Source organism: Pezoporus occidentalis, unplaced genomic scaffold (genome assembly GCF_034315485.1).
Source record: "Pezoporus occidentalis ecotype Australia unplaced genomic scaffold, CSIRO_AGI_Poc_V1 ctg81, whole genome shotgun sequence".
Lineage (NCBI taxonomy): Eukaryota > Metazoa > Chordata > Aves > Psittaciformes > Psittacidae > Pezoporus > Pezoporus occidentalis.
Window position 1 is genome coordinate 4,559,541 of NW_026916170.1, and position 25,982 is coordinate 4,585,522.

General features: G+C 39.6%; 1 protein-coding gene across 7 annotated transcripts in view; it reads left to right on the forward strand.

Annotated features, from left to right (window-relative positions):
* The window catches only part of FRMPD4 (FERM and PDZ domain containing 4), a 310,006-nt gene that overhangs the window by 232,125 nt on the left and 51,899 nt on the right, over positions 1-25,982 (forward strand). For 5 of the 7 annotated variants that reach the window (XM_062603855.1, XM_062603848.1, XM_062603849.1 and 2 more), the window contains 2 exons: positions 5,363-5,523; positions 7,647-7,749. In XM_062603855.1, coding sequence (XP_062459839.1) covers positions 5,363-5,523; positions 7,647-7,749 — 264 coding nt within the window. The remainder of the gene's footprint in view (positions 1-5,362; positions 5,524-7,646; positions 7,750-25,982) is intronic. The other 2 variants (XM_062603853.1, XM_062603854.1) reach the window with 1 other exon arrangement.

Consider the following 25,982-nt stretch of genomic DNA (forward strand, 5'->3'; position numbering starts at 1 on the left):
CCTCTTTGAACAGCTGAAAATAAAACTTTTGTCTGTTGAATATGTCCAAAAAAGTATTCTGAAGCTGTAAGCAGCTCTCCAGTTTGCTGCAAAATGGAGCAAAAACAGTTTGTCAAGCCACCAGATTCTCTGTAGGAGCAGCAATTTTACTTAGGAATGTAATAACTATTTGGGCACTTCTTCCCTGAAATGTCATTTCCAAGTAGAAGAAAGATACAGCTGATGCATGCTTTTGACACTTGTGTCCTAGTTCTTAATAATTCTTGTGGGATTTCTTGGAGAAAATAAATTAACTTGAGGTATACTGAGAGGTGCCAGAAAGGGAAGGGAAGGAATTACTTTTCATGTTTAGCTACTAGCTAAGATAAATAAATGAAGATAAGTTTTTCATGTTCTGCAGAGTTTGTGTATTTGTTCTCACCTATAACAGTTTCCTGTCGTTTTGATAGTTCTTCCAGATTATCAAGGGGAAAACTATAAAAGTCCCTTATGTTATTATCAGTTTCTGTAATACTGTCTCAAGTCTCAAGTCATTTTACTTAATGCTAATTCCTGAAGACAGGTGATGGAGCAGGAATCAAATTTACTTTCTTTAGTTGCTGCAGTAGCTTTTATGACTCCCAGTTGCAAAGGGAATTTTGAGCACACAACCTGAGGCTCTGAATAGAGTATGAACAAAGATGTAGTTTCGGGGTGGATGGGCAGAGGCTCATGGTCTCAGGGATTCAGCTGGACAATTATGCATGAAGTGTTGTTTGACATCCTTAACTTGCATTTTGAAAATCTCAGTTGCAATCAACAAAGTAGATCCTCCACCTCCTCTGAATTAATGAGACAGGATTTTGACAGTGCTCAGTGATTTGAAGTGGTTTTATTATTTCTGAACTAAACCTGTAATAAAAAGTCCCTATCTCCATCCTCTTGGCCTCTTCCACTCATCAACCCATGAGTGGGTTGACATTTCCACAGACTATTTTCCATCATTGACCAGGATTACACCTGCTGTGTCTCAAGTCAAAACAGAGTTTATTTTGTGTTTAAATCAATCTGTAGAGCAGAGGCATTGTTAACTATTTAAAAGCTAAGGAGTAAAACCCTCAAAATTGAGAAATGATATTAACCTTTGAAGTAATAGAAACAAGCTATAGTATGGAAATACATAATGAAACACTGAAGTGCAGCCAGTCTTCACACCTGTCATGATACAATGCAGGACCCATTATGTAGTTTTTGTGTGTGCAGCTGTGTTAAACTAACTTTGAGGTATCAACTTTTCTGCTTTTTTTTTTTATTTTTTTGATGTCTTTGCAGAATGCAGCTGAAGTTGCTGGGTGCCTTTGTTAAGTATTTCCAAAATAGCATTTACTGTAACCAGAGTCACTGGATTCATGCAGTAGGTTTCACTTTCTTAGAAGAATTAGACCTCTAAGCATTTTCCTGTGGAAATGCAAACTCCTGCATAGCAAATTTCAGCCTGCTGAGGACAGGCTTTTCTTATTTGCCATAAACGAAACTGTCAGAATTAACCCACTAATTCCTAAGTGCCAGGGAATGACATGTCAAAATCCAAAGGCTGAAAAAGCATTGTACTGAGATACTTTTCTTTCAGCTACTAATAGGCATCATTAAATCAAACTCTCATTTTAATTAGTCTTTATTTAGATGTTACATGAGTTATTGAATGAGGAAAACGCTAAGAAGGTTTCCTTAGAAAGCACTACCAAGTTAATCATTTTGAATCTAATGATGTGAATTTTCAAAGTGCCAGCCTTAAATCATACCTCTGACTTTTCTGAGCATGAATTCAGGTATTCAGTTGCTATATTAGGCTCCCCATAATGTCCTGGGTAGCTGAATTGTGCTTGCAGGCTGGCTGCCTTGTTGCAGCTCAGCAATGTTCCCCAAGGTGTCTTTCTTTCCTAATTTTCTTCCTCCTTCACTTGCCATAGGCCCCTTAGTGGATGACATGAATTTTATGCCACCCTGCAGTGCATCCATTCTGCTCTGTTTGTCGGTGCGCGTACACTCACATGCCTACTTTCGTTTCCCCTGTTACTTTCTCTTTTGAGTATAGTTGCCACAGAGAGCTTTCGAGAATCAGTACTTGGAATTACACTTCTGCTATGAATTTCTGTAGCTGGTAGTTTATCTCTTAGAAGAAGCTGGTGTATAAAATCTCTGTTCAAGAAATTCTCTATGAATTACTCTCTTTAATAACGGCAGCTGTCGCCCACTGCTCACAATAAGAGTACATCAGAGAAGACAGCATTTTGTAAAGCAGGGACTCATGTCAGTCATTGAAAATGGTGAGACACGAGAATCTGTCTGTGAAAAGGCAATCTAAGGGCATCTTGCATTTGTGTATATGGAAAGAACAGTTGATGCTTAAAATCAGCCTTTTTCCTTTTCTTCCATTTTTCCTTCAGAAAAGTAAATCTTTAGTACCATATGACTTTTTTTTAGATGATACTGTGCTTAGTATGATCTAAGCACAGTGCCATCTAAACACATTTTTATTGTGTTTGAAGGAAATGGGAAATTTGCAGTGTTGCAGTTATTCTTTTAAGAATGTTTCACTGTTAAAGTGATGGTCTGTGTAAGGTTTTCAGTCCAAGTTTATTAGATTCTGCTTTAGAACTCTTAGCATAGCTATTCTTTAGGAATCAATAGTTCTGTAGCTGAGATGGAGATCAAATACCCTCAATTAATGCAAAATTCAAATTTGTCTTGAACTATGCTACTACAACAGGCATCTCAATAATGAACTATCCACAGGAGGAAACAGGTTTGTCAATGTACCATCACACAAAGCTTTGAGTATTCATGTAATCTCTTCTGGGATCATATTCATATATCTTGCAGCGCTCTTGAAATACACTTCCAACGTACTGAATGATAGAAGAATATCTGATGTAGCAAGCTGTGGAAGCGTGAGATGCAGAGTCTTTTTAGTTGATGTATTTGAGGGTGGATAACCTTGAAAATCAATAAAACCTGCTGTGCCTCTCAGAATCATGATGGACGGTTCCTCGCTGATCCTCTTGCTTAGGCTTTGAATAACTGATGCTGTGCTGATGCTCAGTACGAGCCGACGCAATGGCTGGAGTGAGGCATTCAGTAGCAGAGCTGCTCTTTTGAGCAAATCTCTGAGTCTTCTCTTGGATTTTATTATTGGAAGTACAGCCTGTTGGTGAGGTTTTTCAGGGGTTGTTTTGTTGTTTTTTTTTCCTGCATGATTTAGTTTTCAAACCAAACTACACAAAGTGCTTGAAGAGAGCAGGAAAATAGTGTTCAAAGGCGAAAGCTGTATTTTCAAGTTGCTTGTAAATATCGGATTTCCTCTTTGGAGACAGTGTCAGCTTGTAGTGCCCCAGTTACAAAAATGGAAACACCTATTAGGAAGAAATGATTGAACAGAATATTTTAACTTTGTGGAAATTTCAGTAAGGCTGTCACCTAAAAGAGGTGACAACTGTGGATTTTCATATTATCTACCAAAACGAAATTCATGTGTTGAAATAGAAGGTTTTTTGAATACCAGTGGCACCTCAGAAAGTAGCCCATTTGAAAGACAAATCATGAATAGAAATTGATGGGGAAGAGGGTGTCTGGGAGGTCTTGAAGATAGATTTCATAAAGAGTCTGCATAAAACTCTCTAGATTTTCTAAAAGTTCTTTTGAATAAATCTAATAGAAAGTTACCAAATTAACTGACAAGAACTGGAGGAACAGGAGGAGGAGGAAAATGAAGTATCAGATGTGAAGTTTTACCTAGTAAAAGAAAATAAATTTTCTTTGCTGTCTTCACCTAATACAGATGCTAGGAGCACAGAAAATATCTTAATATCTTAATTTTTCCATATTTTTGTAAGGAAGTAGCTTCCGCTATCTCTGATCATATGCATAAAAAGGCAGCATGTTACTCTTAGGCAGACAGAGTCTAGCGGTAGGGGTAGTTTCTTTGAAGAAAAGCTCAAGAAAAATCCCGTCACAGGAATAAGCTCCCACTGAGAGTTTGCTGAGATTTTACTGCTTTTCTGTGTATCAGTAATAGAACCAGATCATGGAGAGAATGGAAACTGATGTCATGCCCAAGGCATATGTGTTGGGGAAAGACAGAGAAGTTTTTGCATGTCATTGATGCTGAAAAGAGATCTCCGAATGGTGCCTTTTTCCTTATGGACAGCCTGTCTTGAGCTCTTCCGGGGACTGTATTTAAAGGTGGAAGAGGAACAGGGTGTGAGAGCAGTAATTCTAGTCTCATGGGATGTCCCTTAACTCTTGTTACATGTAAGATTATAAAGCACCTTCCTGCTCAAAGCCCCATCCAACCTGGCCTTGAACACTGTCAGGGATGGGGCAGCCACAGCCCATCTGGGCAACCTGATATGAGTTCAGTTAATGGCATTTGGAATGGTATGACACTGGAGTGGTCTGTTTTTCTGTATAATCAGTATTGGGAAATGGTAGCTGTGATTCAGTGAGGAGTTCCAGTCATCAGGTGGGAAACACAAAGAATGTTCCAGTCCAGTCAGCATGCAGCATCAGTCACGTTTCTATGTTTATTAATGTTAATTTGAAAGTCTCTGTGTTTTTAAACCATGACCTCTTTCATGGATATGTGATGCTGAATAGTTTTCATCCTTTTTTATTTTCTGCTTGAAAAATCAAGATCTTTCCCTTCAGCCATGAGAAATTTTACTTCTAGGTACAATAAGCATCATCATAGCACTGTAGCCGAAAGTATTTTAGTAATTGCTGGTGAATATATTTCCTTAATATTTTTTTTTCTCCCCTGGAACAGTTTGCAGTGACTTCAAAGAATTTACACAAGTAGTAAATATACAGCTGTTACCTGTGCCTTTGGTAGTCTGTTTAAGATAACTCAGCTCAGAAACTTGCTTAACATCTTAGAAAACCAAGTGTAAACGTGTGTCCTCTCTTCTTACAAAAGGCTGGCAGACTCTAATTGTTATGTTTTACATTATGAGTAGATCACTTTATTATTTTTCCCTTCCAAAAAATGAAGGATGAAAACTCCAGGTGCATATGACAAAGGCTTTATTGTTGGCTTATTTTTCTTTCATATATGGGTTATGATTAAATATATGCTGTCAAAGAGAGACTTCTTTGTAGGCTGGTACTATTGATCAGTATTTGAGACCTGCCAGGAGCATTATTACTTCATGTATAAAAAAAGCTAATAGAGAATTACTAAGTTGATGTTTTAGTTCCTATAGTGAGAACATTTCAGGTATTCATCTCATATCTTTGCAGAAATTGCTTGGCTCAAGTAGATACCACAAAATCATGTTTTAATGATTTTTTTCCTTTTTCCATCTTTTTTTTTTTTTTTTCACAGTCACATGACACAATCAGCCACATTTGAAGACCCTCGAATAGAGAGCTGCCAAATAACCCCTCCAGCCCCTCGGAAAGTGGAAATGAGGAGGGATCCTGTGCTAGGATTTGGGTTTGTGGCTGGTAGTGAAAAGCCAGTTGTTGTACGCTCAGTAACACCAGGTATGTTTTCCCCACCTGACCACAGAAGCAAACTCAGACTTAATCTACTGAGATGAAATATAGTTGCAAATTTGAGTACTGTTAAAATATTCAGGCAGACAAAGTAGTTACAAATACTAGGTAGGTTTTTGAGTCTTGTATTACCCAGTAGTTTCCCTCCTTGCACTCGTTTTTGAGCATTATGTAAATATGTTAACAAAAAGCCAGTTTTAGGTTATTACTCTGAGCCATTGCTGTTGCTTGCCTGAAAAGAGTTGACCCACTTCATTCAAGGAAAGAAGGTCTTCCCCCTGCTACATTTATATTGGTTTGATGTCATCTTCATTGCCATTGAATCAGTGTTTTCAAGAGGTATGTTGAGTTGCAAGATTAAATCTTACATACTTTGCATTCTTTTTATCATCAGCTTCACAAGGAGAACTAAGTTTCCAACTGTAATACTTGGTTCTAACTGCAGTATTCTTTTATGAAAAAGAGGATGTTATTGCTGACTTTTGTATTTGGTTTTATTTTATTTTATTTTATTTTATTTTATTTTATTTAATGGATACTTCTGTATAACTATGAGGCAAAAAGCCAGGTCAAAATAGATCCCTAACTGCCTTACATGGAGTGAAAATTATTGAGGTTTGTGGTATTTTTGAACTTGTGGGGGACCATACCTGGGACTAATCAGTCTCCTGACTAGCAGCCTCCTGCTCTCTATGGTTAAAAGTTCAGTTCTTACGTAAAATTGCCTTGGAGCCCTGGACAGGGATTTGACTTTGCTCTTGTTCGATATGTCCTCCAGAGCAGCCACAGAGAGCAGAGGAGAGCCAAAATTGACTTTGTGAAGTTCTGATGTCATTTGCCCATGTGTGCATTGATTATATTTCCATTGCTTTCAGATGAACCAAGCAATGTAACTAATATTTGAATTACAACCAGACAGTTATTTTCTCCCAAGTTAGCATTATTCATGTAGTTCAATGTTAAAGTTCAGTTTGGGAAAGGTGTATATTGTGACCTGTTCCAAGTGAATAGGAGGAAAATGGGCTCAGGACAACATTCTCCTACATGGATTTTTATTCATTAATGCTGAATATATATAAGTGAAGGTTTCAAACCAAACAGAGGAAAGGAACAGCATCAGCTCAGTTATGAAATGAATTGGTTTTGATATGGAAACACTTTCTTTTAGGACTTCATTTTCATATTGGTAATATTACTGGGGTTTTAGTGTATCATCATTGTGGAGTTTAGAGAGGATGCATCTTTTCACTAGCAGTTGCAATGTCACACCCTCTTCTGGGCATGTAATCGTGCTGAAAAGTAAAGTATTATGTGCATTTAATAAAGCATAAACTCAATATGCATTTCAGCAATGTCAGAATCCAAAGCACATAGACAAGTACACATCTGTCTACTCAGACTAATGCTAAATATCTGTGTCTAACTGAAAGTGGCAATGCTTTTGGATGTGTTCACCAAGTGGTAGGAATCCAGAGGAAGAGACGAAGAGGCTAGAGGTATAGAAACTTACTGTCTTCAGATTAAAGAAAGCAGGTTTGTTTTGCCCAGAACAGAGAAGTCAAAGGAGAGACTACAAATGACTTTCAAATATGTAAGTGATGTTTCATAGGAAAGTGGTGTAAGATATTCTCCAGTGTTACTTTGCCTGGGACATGAAACTATGTTGCAGCAGGGAAGATCTGATGTAGACACCAGAGAAAAATACTTCCTGGTCTTAGCAGCAGTTAAACAGAATCATTTCTTTATGGGAAAAGGAGTCATCCTTAGGGTGGTCGTACTCCTGTATCAGACAAATATTGAGAAAGGTGTGACTGATCACACTTGAAAGGGTGAATTAGGCCACCTGTTATGGGTCCTTTTGGCCATCCAGAAAGTAAAGCCATTATTTTTAGGTGGCTAGATGCGGGTTTGCAACTTAAATTGAGGAACTTCAATAAAAACGCTCACTAGCTTTGAAGATTGTCCTGGTGAAGAGGTACTGGTAATGCCAGAAATAGTGTTAGTATTAAACATGCCATTATTTGAAGTAAAAAAGACTCATAGTATGTGAACAACAGAGTGCATTTACAATGGTCTGCTAACCTGTGCTTTTTTTTTTCATTTGTCTCCAGGCGGCCCCTCTGAAGGAAAGCTTATACCAGGGGATCAGATCATAATGATTAATGATGAGCCAGTCAGCACTGCTCCAAGGGAGAGAGTCATTGACCTTGTCAGGTAGTTGATGTCCTGTCACTTAAACCATGAACCCAGTGCCTTATTGTCTGTGCAGTCATTTGATAATACAGCAAGTCTTGCCTTCTCATGGCTGAGGAAAGAGAAAATAATGTTTAGTCATAATAAAGAATGGTGAACTATTTTAGTATTTAAATGAAGTGTCCTTTTATATGTCCTCTGGGTAGCTGAAAAAATATGATAAGATACTGGAACAGTTCCAAAATACTTGGGTATCAAAAGAGGAATAGTATTCTCCTGGTATTTATTTTTTGTATGGATTGTTGAAAAGATAATTCCTGTAGCAAGGCAGCTCAAGTCACTATTGCTCTATTGCCTTTTTTACATGAAGAAAGTTGAGGCAGGTCTGTCATATGTAAAAAGGAAAGAAAATGTGGTGGGGTGATTTTTCAAGAGCAGATGAGTGCATGTAAATAAGAATACGTAGGGAAGCTCAATGAGCTTGGAGTGGATTTCAGGTAGATTAGTTTGTGTGAAAAGAGTAGGTAGGGATGTGTAGACAGGAGGCAGAAAACAAGACAGAAAACTATGGAGAGTAAAGGTGAAATGTCAATATTTGTAATGGGATATAGAAGGAAAGAAAGAACAGGGACTGAAAATGTTCAGGATGTAGAAAAAGATGTGGTGTGGTTCATATAATAAGCTTTGCTTTTGGAGTAAAAAGAAGTTACTGCATTGACTAGAAAAATGATTAGTAATAAAAAAATTAAATGTAAAAATCTGTTTTAAAATCTGTTAAAAATTTGTTTTAAATTCCAACAGCCTGGTTGCTGCACACCAGTTTTATTTCTGTATTTTCCTTCTCGTTGGTGTAATCTCTGAATTGGCGAGTCTCATTGACTCCTGGGATATACTCAGGTTTTAAATGTGCAGGCACCTCTCCTCAGAACTGGTAGTTGTCACTGTTGTCAGTGTTACACATGTAATTATGGAAAGTCACACTTGCTTCAAGAAATTTGGGCAGGAGGTGCCATGACAGCTGTACTCCTCTTGCAGATCACAATTTGAGCGGATGTGTGCTCATTTGCTGGGGACCAAGGAAATTTAAGCAAAATTCAAAAGGAGAAACAGAAATGGTATAAAGATGCCAGCAACACTGATGCCTTTATCTGGGTTAGGCAGGTTTGGAGAAAACAAAATGCATTTTCAGATTTAGAGGAAAAAAAAAAAAAAAAAGAGCATTAACCTGTAAGTCTACTAAGGGAAACACAGAATATTAAGAGGGGACTTCAGCACTTCATTTTCTGACAATGAATAAATGAACTGCATGAACTGCCCTGTTCCTAATAAGTTTCTGTCCTACGATCTGTATTGGCCATCAGCACAAGCTTCACAAATGGGCCTTAAATTCATTTTTGATGTCTTTGATTCTTCATGAAGTGATCATATTTCAGTTGTCTGTGGGTTTTTTTGTTTGTTTGGTTTTATATTTAAGTTATTAGAATTAGGATCTCTTTCTCATTTCTTTACTGCCAGCAATATGTAGTAATAACAACAAGGTAAATAGACTGATTAAGCCTGAAACTAACTGAATTTATTGTGTGGCTGATTCTCTGTCAGACTTCAAATGAGAAAATGAGTAAGAATGTCACACTTCCCAATTATGTTGACTCTGTAGGTAGTGTCTTAAATTAAGTGTTGTTGCATTCCAGGGGAAGATTTTGGTGACACTTTTCTTACACTATAATTCTATCTCTGCTTTCAAAATCTATCTGCCATTGGGATTTTGACAGTCATTCTTTGATAGGACCTAGAGTGAAACATATTGGGGTTGTATATTACTGCATTTGAAATGAAGAGCTTTCTCTTCATGCCAGTGGGGACATCTGGAATGATTAGACACTGTCACTGTACAATCCTGACACCATAGCAGAGGAAGTTCTTTACACCAATGAAATAATTAATCTCTTCTATATAATAGAATGTTTTCATATGCATACATCTGCAACTTTGAAAATGCTTGCTTTCAGTTTTCAGTGTGCATGGAAGCTATTTTGAAATCTTGTTTTCCAGCTGGGAGCAGTGTATCTGTAGTCAGGAATGAATGTTTTAGATGCAGGAGTTAGACGATAGGCATAATGACAAATGATAGAATTGAGATGGGATTTCTGGAGGTCATTCAGTCTAACCTCTTGCTCAAAGCAAGCCAGTGTCAAATTAGATGAGGCTGCTCAGCACTTGTCAAATCAAGTTTTTAGTATCTCCAAAGATGGAGATTTCACAACAACACTGGGCAGATGTTTCAGTTCTCATGTTTCAAAGATGAGAGAGGACAGCTTTTACAAGACATGAACCAACTCCCGTGGCTGCCATAGATGCATACCGTCTGGGCCCATGGACATAGGCCTCTTGCCTAAGCAATCACTAATTCAGTCTTTGCCTACTACTGGGACTACTTTGTTCCCTGATTCTGACACTAAACTCAGCAACCGGGGTGGCAGATCTTACCACTAAAGACCAAAGCCAAGAAGGCAGCACGCTGGGGTACAGAGGCCCTTCATTAGGTTGCCCACCCCTTTTAACAGTGAGTTCGTATTTCCCTTGGCTTTCACTGCTGATAGAGTTGTAGAGGCCCTTCTTGTTACCCTTCGTATCCTGTACCAGTTTCAGTGCCAGGTGAGCTTTGCAAACCCCATCACTGCCTGGCCATGTAGGGATTCTCTTTTTTTCCTGGGTAAACTCTCTCTGTTTCCATGTCTGGTTGGCTTCTGTTTTGCACTGGGTCTTGGTGGGATTTTCCCTACGAAGTCATGCTGCTATTTGCTGTGCCTGACTGCTTCATTGAGGATTGGAATAGGCTGTTCTGGCACTTGGAAGAGGCTCTCCATGAAGATCACTCAACTCTGCTGGGCTCTGGCCTTCCAGAGCAGTATCCCACAGGAACCTGGCTGCCAGTGCCCTGGACAAGATGAAGTCTGCTCTTTAGCTTGGACTCCTCTTCCTCCTGTCCCTCAGGATCTTACACTGTACCATCTTGTGGTCCTTGCAGCACATTAATGAAAATTGATATTCCGAAATCACATTCTTTTCCTGTGACTGCATGGTCTCATACTGATTAGGAATTACAAGGTACATTTTATATTAGTGATGTGAAATTCAATAACTATTTTTATGCATCTTTCCCTCAAAGCTTTTTATAAAGTTAAGAAATATTTGTCTGTAACTGCAGAGTGTGGAAAAAATTAATCCTCTTTCAAAATAAAGACATAAAGATCACAGTATGCTGAACAGAAAAACTGCATGAGGAAAAAAAAATCAGATTTCATAACCAGATGCGCATCATCCTTTAACAAGCTTAGCAAGACTCAAGACTTCCAAGCAAAAGTATACACAAACGTTAGATGTTAGGTCAACCTTGAATGTTAAACAGCATTTTCAGTGTAATGAAATATTTGATTGTTTTTCAAGAAAATATTGTCAGGACATTTATTTATGAAAAGAGTTATGCTATTGTAGGAAAAAAACATGGAAAAGAGAATTTCTGCAATAGTCTATATTAAATCCCCAAAATAAAAAAAAAGATTCAGAATGTCCAGCAAGAAGAGTATCTGAAATATGTCAATTAAATCTTTTTTCATTAGGAAAAAGCATATGCCTAAGCAATAAATCTGTTTTATTTCTAAATTTTCCACAAATTGATGCAATTTATTTCAGGTCACTTGTTTTTTCTTCAGCCCTTTTACTGTCAACTCCAAACTCATTATGTACCTTCTATTCCTGTAGGATTAGAAATAAATAGACCAGTATTTTAAGAGAGTCCCTTTTGTGTAACAGTTTTACTAGAGGAAAAAGCAAGAAGATAAAAAGAGCACATAATACAGAAATTTTCACATTGTCTCTGTTGCATTTTAATATTTTAATTATGTGTGTTCTTTCTAAATATTCATTACTGAAAATAAGCTTCTTTAAGTAGAAAACTGTACTAAAGCCACCTCTACTGACTCCAGGGGGTAATGAGCAGGAACCTGGTGAAAACTTCTGGTTTGTTTTTGAGAATTGAGGGATACTGTTGCATCCTAGGAGGTCTCAGGTCTGGAGGTTATTGGGGATATTCATTATAAATATCCCCTGCAGGCCATTCTCATTCACCTAATTCTTTTGCCTTCGCTTTATTGGCAACATTTAATTAGTGTTCAAGTTGTCCTTTGAAGGCCAAAGTTGCAGAAATATGAATATGGTATGGTTTGCAGACAAAATACACAAGGACTCATTATTTCCAGGTAACGTTCAATGGCTTTTACACCATATTATGTTCTTCTGAGCTATTTTCAAGCAGAAACCCAGAAGTCATGTTTATGGTTTCCCATACAAAGAGAGGTCACCAGTCTAGATGTGTTCCGTTCAAGACATAAGGTTATTGAAGTTTGAAAAAGAGGAAGAAACAAGCCCAGTTTTCTAAATGTATGGTTACAGTCTGGGCAAAGAACAAATGGACAGAATGCTAAAGAAGGAAGAAGTATTTGAAGTGCAGTCAGTTCAAAGTTATAGCAGGAGCTACTTATGTTAGTTTTATTTTATTGCTGATACAGATTCTATAACTTGAAGCTTTTCACATATACTTAACAATAAGTACTTTGAGATAACATTGAAGTCATTGCACAGTATAGCAATTTTTGCATATTTAAAGTGAGCAACAATGCCAAACTAATATATTAGAGGGTGTATTAATGTACTGTAACAATTAATTGGTTGTTTAGAGGTGCATTTCATGATCATCAGTTAATGATCAATTTGTATCTTTTTAAGAATCAGTTTAATGAACCAAACCATATTTTAAAATGATGAAATATATCTAATAAATAATTTGCATTATAACATATTTCCAGATAATTCCTACAGCATGAATGGCTTACTTGATTATCTTAGATTGTACTGAGTATGCGTTAGTCTACAAGCATCCCAACATAAATGAAATGTCTTTTTATTTAGTAAGATACTTAAGTGAAATTGCCACTTATGTGGTAAGATGTGCTGCTTGCCACATAATGCAGACTCTGAGCAGGGGAAAGTAGTGGTATTTTTTTCATACTTCAGGTAAAAGGTTATGCACGCAGCCTGTGAAGAGGAGGGTGATCCATCCAAGATACTTGTTTTGGAATAAACTAGTCTGTTGCAGAAAGCTTATTTATGCATTAACAAAAGGAGGAGCACATAAAGCTCTCTTAGAATACAAAGCTGACTTCTAGGTTGCTAAATTAAGCTAGATTAGTTCATTCCTTGAAACTGTAACAGCAGTAAATTAGTATTTGATGTCCTGTGGAATTCCACAAAAAGACTTTAACTGCAAAGCGAGAAATGAAAAAGGTGAAATTCATTAAGGGCTTTTCTTTGTTGTTGGCTCGGCTCTATCTTCTATTTAAGAAAAATGACTCAAAAACCTTTCTGAAATAACTCTTGCTTTGGCAAGTTAGTGTCACAGCAAGTTTTCATCAAGAGGATCTGGAGGATTCTTTCAATTCTGCAGTAGAATTTCTGTTTAAATTTTGTATTACCATAAGATTGGAGAGAAGGAACTCTGCAAGATTTCAGGCTGCATGTTGCATTTTAAGTACTAACATGCGTTTAATCAATACTGACCCTTCTCACCGTCATCTTGTAGTGGATGAGGATTCTATCACTGCCATTTGACTCCATGTGTTTCAGGGACCAGGTTGCCTTCTCTGCATCATCATAGCAAAATAACAAGTGCAAAAGGGAGCTCAGCAGCAGTGCCTATCATCTTCTCACAGTAGCTTAAGATATCATTTTTTAAGTGTAATTTCTGTCTCTGGTCTTAGACTGTTCATACATTGGATCAAGCAGTTTTGGTGGACTTAAAGATATTCTTTCTTCACCAACATCATAGAGAAAAAAATCAAGCATATTAAGCTATTAGTTATGATACTGCTTGGCAACCAAGAATCTTGAAATGCGCTTTTCCTGAAAAAGCAGTTATGCAGACCTTTTAATCTGAAGATACTCCATTATACTCCCAGTTCAGTATATAAATCCAGAGGTTATAGTCATCTTGTTTCAAACCTCGATCTATGTTTGGGGTTTTAGATATGTAATACTGAATAGAGGGACAAAATGTTGAACCAAATTATCTGTAGGAGTTTTAGAAGTGACATTAATGGAGATAAGCTTTCTGTCATGGCATTTTATTAGCTACTTCTAATCAGCTGGCCCAAGCACAGAGTTGAGAATCAGGGTATGAGAACTTCCTGTCTGACTTGAGGTATGCTGTTAGTTATATATCTTCTACCTTTTGAGATGTTTCTGCAATATAATACAGAGATAACTTAAGTACTTTAAATCAGCTGCTGCAAACTGAGAGCACAGATTTAAATATTGTCTTCTTTGCCTTTGTTTCTTGGCTGCTGTGTTGAGCTGCTTCTGGTACTTGAGCTAATATATTGAGAGCTAATTTTAACTATTAATCTGTAATATGTTTTCACAAAAGCTTGCCCACCTCTTTGAAGACTTTTAAGAGTTAAGCAGAGTTGAAAGCTGTATAGAGGCATTACTTGTTGTTGCAGAATGAATACCAGCTATGGAAATTATTCAGTTTTGAATCTGTTATATCTGTGAAAGCATGCAGTCTCATATCCTCTCTCTGTTCTTAGAAGAAAGTTGGCTGATATGGTTTAGACAGGTTTGAGCTCAATAATTCAAATATTTGGAATGCTGAGAACTTAATTGGTAAGTTTCTTTTCACGTTCATCATGGTGCGTGCCCCTAGAGTTAACAAGTCTAGGGGCTTTTTGAAATTCCAAAGCTTGCTGTGTCATCTGGTTGAAATGTTGCATCATCGTCTTACTCTGTTACCCTCTAGAAAAAGGAGGCAGCTGTGATGAATTTCAGGTCAATGCTTCTGTGACAAGTTGCTTTATGATAACTGAATGCAAGAGTATGGACAGGCATGTGCAACTGCTGTGCCCAAAACACAAGCAACTGTACCTTCAGTAGGTATAGTTCTTCAGATGTGAACTAGCAAAGACTGCTCTCAGTAGCTTGTTCTGACAAGCAGACTTGCTGCTTCTCATACAACTAAACAAAAGCATTGGCTTGTCTGCATGGAGGCTTTATTTTGAAGCCAGATGCACCGATGTGAATATTTCAAAATATTGTGTCTGTGTAAAGTCATACAAATAAACACCCAGCTTTGAGTTTATTATGAATTAACCCTTCCAGGTGATGTATTTCTTCTATATTGCACGATCAGCAACAGTCGTTTATCCTTTATGTGGTTGCTGAAAGTCCCATGGATCAAAGGATAACTTCCTGTTGGAATATGTAGCAGGAGGTATTTAAAAATCTCATGTTTTGTTTTTGGGGTGGGGAGCATTAGAGAAGAGGTGTCAAATTTCAGAAAACTCGTGGTTTCTCTCTCCTGACAGCATTATCTGTCTCTTTGGGATGACATTTCCAAATCATAAAAGATACTTTGGACAAGCCAGCCCTCCACATTGTGCTGTTGGTACTTGAATGTCCTGTGGCTTGTGTGGATGCCTTGAGGACGTTATTACAGGACAGCTACAGTTATACAAGAAAGACATTGTGATATGGAACAGATTGATCAGCAGAAAGCAGAAAACAGGGAGGAAGGCAAGAGAGAGACAGGTTGAGGAGCTTGCTAGGAAAGCGCCAGTCTGTGCAGAATAGTTTCTGGGCTTGGAGAAGCAGTATGAGCTGACAGGAGGGGACTGTGCTGTGCATTTGGGGCTGCCAGTAAGGAAAGACTGTGAAGAATGACAGGGATTCCTTCACCACTGTGTGCACAGAACTCACAAAGCAGCTCTGTCCTTCCAGAAGTGTGTGGTTGCCCTCACTGGGAAATTTACAACTTCTTCATCCTGACAATCAGTTGCTGACTGATTCAGCACGTACACATCATCTCATGGAGCTACTGTAATGGAGAACATACCCATTTTTGCAATGTGGTAGTTGCATGGTGTAAGGTCTGTGATACTTTGTGAAGACTTGTGTTATAAACAGAATGGACAGTGGTAACATCAGCATTCCCTTTTATCTTGAGGCAGTGATGGACATTTGGATCACAGAAATTAACTGGTTTTTATCTGCTGCTTAAATAGCTTCAGGATGACAGAGAAATACTTCTTTAAAAGACTAAAAGGTAGATGGCAGTATCAAGAAAATGGCTCGTAGTCACTATGAATTATAACTAAATGCTGTATTTTGATAGAAAGACAGCAAAGCTGATGTCAAGAGCTGGAAGGCAAGCATGATGTTTTTATGGTTTTGTAAGTTTACCCTTGGAGGATTACATCTGCTACAGGCACCTTGTATCAAGGAAAGGCAGAAAGTTTTTAATCTGTTTTTAAGGAATAATGTTTTGAGGGTGGCAGTTTTATATGCACCAGTGCTCATAGGAAATGTAAAAGCTAACTTAAACTGTAGAGAGAGAAGGGTGAAAAGCCTGTGTCCAATTTGCAATGTCTTATATAGTTTCATGAATTTGAAATACCTTTAGTTTTAAGCTGCTAGTTCTGCAGAAGCTCCTGGCAGTGTCTGTATTTGAAGGGGTTTCTGTATTTAAAAAAATGTCAGATTGGAGAACATAAAGCTAGCGTGACTGTGTGTTGGCTGTAGGTTTTTTTGGTGGTTTTTGTTGTGTTTTGTTTTGTTTTGTTTTGTTTTGTAGCACAGTGAGAATGGAGGGTTTAAAAAATCAAAAATTAATAGCTTTTAAAAAATCTGGAACCATGTAATTGGAAAATATGAATAAATTGAGGTCTTCAGTCCTTCTCACTGGGCTTCTTCGATACTGAGTACAGCTATGTCCTGGGTTCAGCAGCAGCAGTCATTTTTCTGCTTAGTAGCTGGTGCAGTGCTGTGTTTTTGACTTTCAGCCTGGGAACAGCACTGATAACACCGATGGTTTTAGCTGTTGCTAAGTAATGTTTACTCTGACCAAGGACTTTGTGAGTCTCATGCTCTGCCAGGGAGGAGGGGAAGTCAGGAGGAAGCAGAGACAGGACACCTGACCCAAACTAGCCAAAGAGGTATTCCATACCACAGCACGTCATGCCCAGTATATAAACTGAGGGCAGTTACCCGGCAAGGCTAGATACTGCTCAGGTCGGGCTGGGTATCGGTCAGCAGGTGGTGAGCAGTTGTATTCTCTTCCCTTGTTATTTCCCTTATCATTATTTTTATTGGTGGTAGCAGCAGTGGTTTATGTTATACCTTAGTTACTGGGCTGCTCTTATCTCAACACATGGGAGTTACATTCTTTTGATTCTCCTCCCCATCCCTCTGGGAGCAGGGAGAGGAAAGGGGGGGGGGAGAGCAGCTGCGTGGTTCTGGGTTGCTGGCTGGGCTTAAACCATGACAAGCTGGCATGTCAAGTGGTGGTATAGTCCTGTCCTTGTAGTTAAGGGAGCTCTTTTTTTCTAGATCAATATGAAAGCAGCACTCGCTGGGGTGAGAAGGAGATAATGAGAGTGACTGGGTAAAACCATACTCAGAGCAAAGTGCCCTGTAGAGGTCTTGGTACCTTATGATCCACTGTTATAGTGGTATAATTTTATTGAATTGTATAATAGAAAGCCGACTCAGAAGTTCCTGAAGATGGGAAGACCTTTCTCTGGCTCTTTGGTATGTTGATACAGTGTCTTTCTGACTTCCTGATTCTCAGAGTTAGGTTTCAGTATCATAGTCCCATTTACTTCCAAGACTATCTCTATACTTCTGTACTTCATTGCTCTGACAGCGGTGTTGCCTGTCAGTCAGCCAAAGACATATGGGGGTGACAGTACGTGACACCCCTAACTTGTAGTTTGTCTGCGGAGCTGGAAAATCACACAAATAGTACATATGAGAAGTAGCTGGCTGAATACTCATCTGATAAAACTCTCTCATTCCAAACTTCTTTTTGATTCAGAGATATTTAAACTTAATTGTGTTGTAAGAGAATTGGATTTGGCTCTTGGTGCAGTTGACTTTAAATTTTCATGTCTCTCTCTTCGTGTTGGCAAGGCCTAATTCTTTTTTTTTTGAAGCTTTTTCAAAAATATTGAGAAATAAGATCAAAAGTCTTAAGACCGTGATTAGTCTTAAGTCCTTTCTCTTTCCTGCTTCCCTTCAATAAGAATAATTGTGTGACACATAGTCTCTCTTAGCAGTTGATAGTATAATGTAATTGGAATAGAAACGTTGGAGGGACTTCTGTGTTGGTTGATGGTCTAGAAAACAAAATTAGATCATATTTTTAATTTAGCAATAGTACACCCAAGAGGGACTCCCAAAATTGCCGAGAGATTGAGTATCTATACCTAACTTGATCTGATATGCCCAATCAGAAGGTTAAAAGCGAAACAGAACAGTTTTACATATTCTGACTCATCCATCCCCAAAGTGAGATTCTTCAGTTAAATATTACCACTGATTGGGATGACTCTGAATTATAGGGGAGGGTCAAAGAACAAAACCAGTTTCTCATTAAACAAAGGATCTGAGACAAAAACTAGTAGAAAATAAGAGTGGCTAAAAAGAAATTCACCTTTAAAAAATACTGAATGCTTGAAAAGGCAGCTTAATGCAGTAGATTTTTGTGGGATTTATTAGTCAGCTCTTCCTGGTTTGATTTTTTTATGCGACAGTTAATCATCTGTAGTTTATTACAAGTATCACATGAAAAATAGTGTAATTGAGCATTTTAGCTTCCACTTCAGCTTTTTATTAGGCTTTTCCCCAAAGATACCATTCTCAGTTTGCCTTTTTGCTTGACTTGAAACATTCAAGTCTTCACAGACCTCCTGGAAGTAGCAACAGCAATAAGGGAAAGATGGATCACGTGTATTTCACAGCAGGTGACTTCCAAAGTATGTTGGTCTTAGTCGTACTTTGTCTTCATCTGAGAAACGAAGAGAAGCTGCTTCTGGGAAACCAAGAAGTAAAAAATATCAAAATAGAGACTGCAAATACCAAAACAGATTTTAAAGAGATAAGCCCGGATTGCCATCAACCTCCACTACCCTAAAGGCATATTTCTTTCAAAGTGTGTGCTGAAATGTTAATTGTTCTGTTAGCTCTTATGCCTTTTCATGCAGACTAAAACTTAATGTATTTTACTTACTGCACAAAGCAAAATCCCTGCAGCCCACTGTCTATATTGTTAAACAAAGTAAAATTCAGCTTGGTTGGAGGCTTAGTTAAAACCAAATTTGTTCAGCTTATGAATCAAACAAGACTCCAGGAGAGGCAAAGGTCTTGTCATATCATAGAACTTACCAATTTTCTGATGATTACCTCAGCTTTTCAGCAGGTCTGTTACTCAGAAAGAAATACGCAAAAAGGCAGCTCTTCTTCTACAGAAGAAAATTGGTTGCTATAGCAGTTTAAAATCCTTGAGGTCATCTGTATTTCATAAAATCTGCAGAAGTCATGAGGTTTAATCATTGCACTGAAATCTTTGTTCCATACACTGTTTTTCGGCTCAATATTCTTTTCTATGCATCATTGCAATGTGCCTCAGAGTTAAAAGGAAAATATCATCTGCCTAAGAGTTGTCAAGAATAAAGCTGCAACTCTCAGTTTTGGAAGACAGCAAAAAATTAGAACTATTCATTAATTGAGTTTGCAGTTCAGTTTCTTTTTAATTCTTTATCTTGTGTCATTCTCCTTACTGCTCAGTTTTACATGAAAATTATACTTTTGTGACCAGAAATAAGCCTTTGTTCTGCATTTTATCTGAAATTCTGTTTGTATTCAAAGCCTTTAATTAAATATTAGCACAAGTGCTTTAGTAAAGATAGCACTTTCTTCTCCTTTAAAAGTATTGAAACAATTTCTTAGTGTTCTACACCAATTATAGTCATGTTACAGTGTCCAGTAGGCTTGCTGAGTTAGTTAATAATTCATAAAAACTGCTGTGGGTTTAAGGAAGGAACTATACCACATATTGATATGTGGGAGTGAAAGCAAATTTAACACAGTCTTTTGCAACCATTTTTTTTTTGTTGGAGAAAGAGGTGGTTGTATTATTTATGCTCTGAGGTATATAGAATGAGGATACAATTTGCTAATGTAGGCCTTAGGGCTGTTTCTTTGCAGAAATAACATATCATATGCATGCAGTATGTCTTCTGCATTTGTATGTATGCATTTGCATGTGTTTGTATTTATATGCAAAAAGAAAGAGGAATGTGATTCATAAAGCTTTATCATCATGGATTGGGATGTGTGCATTACTTAGAAATGAAAACCTGAGGTTCTGCAGCTCATTTAAACCAAAACCTTATCATTACATTATATATGGTTTGTATAGTTGATCTGTTACAAGTAGAGATGTGTTAGTTTTAAAATATTACTTGAAATGTTTCCTGTATCCCTACCTGAAAGCGATAAATTAAAAGTGCTAATTCTGATATGTCATTGTGACTCTCTCCAGTATTAGAAAGTCATGTTTCTTTTCTGTTTTACTAGGAAAATACATGTTAAAATAACAAATTATGTCAGTATAGGGTCTTTTCAATAACCCTTATTTTATGAGTATTGCTAGTTTTGTAGTGGGGGGAGGTTTAGAATACCAGTTTTCATATCATACACAGGTTAGCTATGGATATATGTATATGTGCTGCATACATTTTTCTAAAGATACCTACCTAATACAGTTAATGTAATCCCTCTTGGAATTGCCTCACTCAAAGGAGAGGCTGTGGGTGGCATAAAGCTTTTGCAAGTCAGGCAACGACAACTGGAGCTAAAGCTGTAAGATGCTGAAGAGTTCAAGAGGACAAAGCTGGAGGTCAGCATGATCCAAGGCAAAGCTGGCACTTCAGGCTGACAAACCAAGCTTTTTTGTGGTAATAGAATCATAGAATGATTTGGGTTGGGAATGTTACTTGAAGGTTATCTAGTCCAACCCCTCTGCAATGATCAGGGGCATCTTCAACTACCTCAGATTACTCAGAGCCCCATCCAACCTGACTTTGAGCCTTTCCAGGGACAAGGCTGTCCTGGGTTCAGCAGTAGCAGTCATTTTTCCCCTTCTTGGTAGCTGGTGCAGTGCAGTGTTTTGACTTTCGGCCTGGGAACAGAACTGATAGCGATGTTTTGGTTTGGCCAAGGACTTTGTGAGCCTCATGCTCTGCCAGGGAGGAGGGAAAGCCAGGAGGAAGCAGAGACAGGACACCTGGCCCAAACTGACCAAAGAGGTATTCCATACCACAGCACGTCATGCCCAGGAGGTAACTGGGAGTTAGCCGGAAGGGCTGGGAGACTGCAGGGCTGGAGGAGGTATGGGTCAGAGCTTGGTCGGGCTGGGGGGCGAGTTATCGGTCGGCTGGTGGTGAGATGTTGTATTCTCTTCCCTTGTTATTTCCTTTATCATTATTATCATTGGTGGTAGCAGTAGTGATCTGTGTTATACCTTAGTTACTAAACTGTTCTTATCTCAACCCGTGGGAGTTGCATTCTTTTCAGTTCTCCTCTCCGTCCCTCCGGGAGCAGGGGGAGGGCAAGAAAGGGGGGGAAGTGAGCGAACAAATTACCTGACTGGGTTTAAACCATGACAAAGGCATCTACCACCACTCTGGGCAACTTGTTCCAGTGTCACACCACTTTCATTGTAAAAAATTTCATCCTTATATGTAGTCTAAATCTCCCCTCTTTTAGTTTAAAACCATTACTGTTGGCCTATTATAATGGGCCCTGCTAAAAAGTTTGTCCCCATCTTTCTTATAAGCTCTCATAAGGTACTAGAAGGCTGCAACAAGGTCTTCCTGCAGACTTCTCAAGGCTGAACAGCCACAGTTGTCTCAACCTTTCCTCATAAGGGAGGCATTCCATCCGTCATAACATTTTTATGGTCATCCTCTGGATCCACTTCAACAGGTCCATGTCATTTCTGCGCAGAGGACCCCAGAGCTGAACACAGTACTTCAGGGGGGGTCTCATGAGTGGAGGGGCAGGATCACCTTTGACCTGCTGGTCCTCCTTTTGATGCAGCCCAGGATAGAGTTGGCTTTCTCTGCTGCAAGCTCACACTGCTGGCTCTTATCCAGCTTTTCATCCACCACAATTCCTAAATCCTTCTCCTCAGGGCTGCTCTCAATCCCATCATCCCACAAGCCTGTATTGATACTGTGGGTTGCCCCGACACAGGTGCAGGACCTTGCAGTTGGCCTTGTTGAACCTCAGGTGTGTCAACCACACCACTGAGCCTGCTGTCATCTACAAACTTGCTGAGGTTGCTCTCTACCCCACTGCCTATGCCACTAGTGAAGATATTAAACAGTACTGGTCCCAGTACGAGCCCCTGAGGGACGCCACTTGTCACTGATCTCCATCTGGACAGAAGTCCAGACATAGAACATCCATAGCTTTTCCATTGTCCACTGTGTGATTCGGTTGATACGCTGGACGGAAGGAATGCCATCCAGAGGGACCTTGACATGCTTGTGAGGTGGGCTGATGCCAACCTTATGAAGTTTAACCGTGCCAAGTGCAAGGTCCTACACCTGGGTTGGAGCAATCCCAGGCACAGCCTCAGGTTGGGCAAAGAAGAGATTCAGAGCAGCCCTGAGGAGAAGGACTTGGGGGTGTTGGTTGGTGAGAAAATGAACATGAGCCAGCTTCAGTGTGCACTCGCAGCCCAGAAAGCCAACCGTATCCTGGGCTGCATCAAAAGAAGCATGACCAGCAGGTCAAAGGAGGTGATCCTGCCCCTTTACTCTGCTCTCGTGAGACCTCACCTAGAGTATTGTGTGCAGTTCTGGTGTCCTCAACATAAAAAGGACATGGAACTGTTGGAACAAGTCCAGAGAAGGGCCACGAGGATGCTCAGGGGACTGGAGCACTTCCCGTACGAAGACAGGCTGAGAAAGTTGGGGCTGTTCAGCCTGGAGAAGAGAAGGCTGCACAGAGACCTCATGGCAGCCTTCCAGTATCTGAAAGGGGCCTATAGGGATGCTGGAGAGGGACTCTTCACTGGGGACTGTAGTGACAGGACAAGGGGTCATGGGTTAAAACTTAAACAGGGAAAGTTTAGATTGGATATAAGGAGGAAATTCTTTCCTGTTAGGGTGGTGAGGCAGTGGAATGGGTTGCCCAGGGAGGTTGTGAATGCTCCATCCCTGGCAGTGTTCAAGACCAGGTTGGACGAGGCCTTTGGTGATATGGTTTAGTGTGAGGTGTCCCTGCCCATGGCAGGGGGGTTGGAATGTGATGATCTTAAGGTCCTTTCCAGTCCTAACTATTCTGTGATTCTATGATGTAGTCAGTCTATCATAGAAGTCTATGGCTACTAGAATGGTCAGGCAGGACTTTCCCTTAGTGAATCCATGCTGGCAGTCTTGAGTCACCTCCCTGTTCCCCATGTGCCATAAGGCATATTATTCCATTGTTCTAGACAGAGCGAAAGTACTGCTGGGGATACTGAGCTGCCCTCAGTTTCCTGAAGCAAAACCTCTCAGATTCTGTACTTACAGTGCTGTCCACATGGACACATTGAACTCCTGTACTTCCAGGAGTTTACAAGGGAAGGATTTTGGGGGCTGTATCATCAGAAAACTTCTGCTGGTGGGTTATGAAGCCCAGGTGTACATTCACTGGGGCTGTGGAGCAAATATTGCATCTGCCCTCTGCTACAGGCCACGTAGTGATCCTTGTCTCACTCCGGTTCGTGACACTGCGCACATGTAAACATGTCCTGGCCAAGATAGTGGTGGAGCCCAGGACCTGCAAGATCACACTTTGTAACACTTGTGCTGAGAGGCTGCATGGGGAGAGTGCACAGGGTCCCTTGGGGAATGAGACTGTAAGATCAAGGAAGAAAGACCATCGGTGAGAAAGGGGAGGTGATTAAGTGATCATGGGAGAAAGTTACATATAGGGCATGAAGGTTCATGTACATGGTGCCTGCCTCTCAAAGGCAGTTCTGCTGTCTATTGTGCATTTTGGCTGTGGGAGGGCAGTCCTTCACAGTCCAGTCTTTGTGGGATGACTTCCTTGCAAGCTGTTGATGATCCATAGCATTTGGAAGAGCAACCTCAAGGAAACCCTGTGGTGCCTGCCATCTTCTAGGTAACTGTGCAGCATAGCATTGCAGTAACTTCATGCTGGGTCTTACCACCTGGTGGCACTGCTGTCATGTGTCAGTAGCTGGCCAAATTCCAAAAGTTCAGAATTTCAGGGAAAGGAGCTTTGAAAATCATGCACTGCCGTTGCAAGGCAGGAGATATTTCCCAGTGCAGTGTGTTGAATATGGCCTCTGGTAGTTAAAGCATTGTTTCAGAAGAAACTTCCCCAAGGTGAAACACACGGTGGATGTGCCTGTTGCTTGAAGCAAGTGAATTAAAGCTGTTATCGTATGTCTGTCTTGATCACCTTGGAACACAGAGCTGAAGCTCAGCCTATGGTGAAACTACCAGAGGCAGTTAAGCAGCAACATTTTGTGCCTCAGCTTGCCATTGCATTAAGTAATTCATTGAATCTGACCTTTCAGAGCAGTACATTGTAAATAACAGAATGAATGTAAAAAGGATATAAAAAGGGGAAGAATATAAAGTGGGAGCAGAGAGGCAATATAAACTTTATAGATAACCATAGAAAGTTTGCAGCGCTGTCCGCTCCTGAAAGGGTGCCAGTAATTGGATGTAGTTTGGAAAGAACAGCAAAAAGGAGCCAGATGTTGTCCCTTTTATGAAAAGCATAAGAAGCTCAGCCTAGTTAGGTTATGGCAGGAGAGATGCAGACGACTTTATCTGAATGTGGACATCTGAACAAGGAAGAACTTGTATAGTGGGCACCTCTTCAGCTTGATAGAAAAGTGAAATCCCACCTTAACAAATTACAGCTGGACACCTAGAGAAATGAGAGAGCAAGAGCTCTGTCATTCTCTGTCATTTCAAGTCTTTAAATGAGAGTCTTGTATGTGTTTATCTGTTTGGAAAGATGTGCTGTAGCTCAAGCAGAAGTTAAGAATGTTTCCAGGAATGGAGCATCTACCACTTCTCTGGGCAATCTGTTCCAGTGTCTTACCACCCTCATCGTAAAAAAATTCTTCCTTACATCTAGTCTGAATCTACCTGCTTTCAGTTTAAAACCATTACCCCTTGTCCTATCTCAACAGGCCTTGTAGTCTTAGGATCTTTGAATGCATAGGAGTAATGAAACTGCCCTATCTCATACCTGAATTCTAACTATAAGCAGCTCAAAAACCTATGCTCAGACCCTGTGGTATTACCAACCTTTACTGAGAAGGTGTGACTTTTAGGGAAGATGGCAAATAAGAGAAAAACTGTATCTTATGGCTGTAACTTTCTGTTCTTGGGCTCTTGCTCACTCTCACGCAACGCCCATTTTCTGTGGGCCTGCACTTACCATCACTCAGTGTCTTTCAAAGGCTCACCCACAGCTGGATGTGTTCTCCTGCCTTGTGGCCTCACCAGATATTTAAACTATGCAGCATGATAAGCAGTTACATTTCTGGTCCACAGTGCTGATACACAGTTTACAGTGTGTTTCCTTAAGCTTTTAGTACTTTTTTTTTCTGCATTGAATGCTTGGAGAAGTTCTGTTTTGGCAATTATAGCTCTGAATGTCAGATACCGTAGGAAGAAGTAATAATATGGTTTGGTTGTACTGTGGTGAAGATTATGGCATAAGTGCCTTAATCTAATAGTATTTACTGATCTAAGACATAGTTTTTATTTGAGCAACTGCTTATTTACATTAGGGATTAATTACTTCTAATGCCTTCAAAAAAAAGACAATATTTTACCAAAGAGCAATGTGCAGTAGCTACTTTAGTTAGTAAGGATGGTTACTTTACTGCTATGTGAATACATTTTTTTAACATATTCATATGTTACACATCATATATTTCACAGAAATCATAGTCTATTGTCCTGGGTTCAGCAGTAGCAGTCATTTTTCTCCTTCGTAGTAGCTGGTGCAGTGCTGTGTTTGACTTCCAGCCTGGGAACAGTGCTGGTGATGCCGATGTTTTCGGTTGTTGCTAAGTGATGTTTACCCTGACCAAGGACTTTGTGAGCCTCATGCTCTGCCAGGGAGGAGGGGAAGCTGTGAGGAAGCAGAGATGGGGCGCCTGACCCAGGCTAGCCAAGGAAGTATTCCATACCACAGCACGTCATACCCAGGGTGGGGGGTATCTGGGAGGTACCTGGAAGGACACGGGCTTCCGGGTGGGACTCGTTTCTTGGCCAGTGGTATCGTGTTCTCTTCCCTTGTTATTTTCCCTTATCATT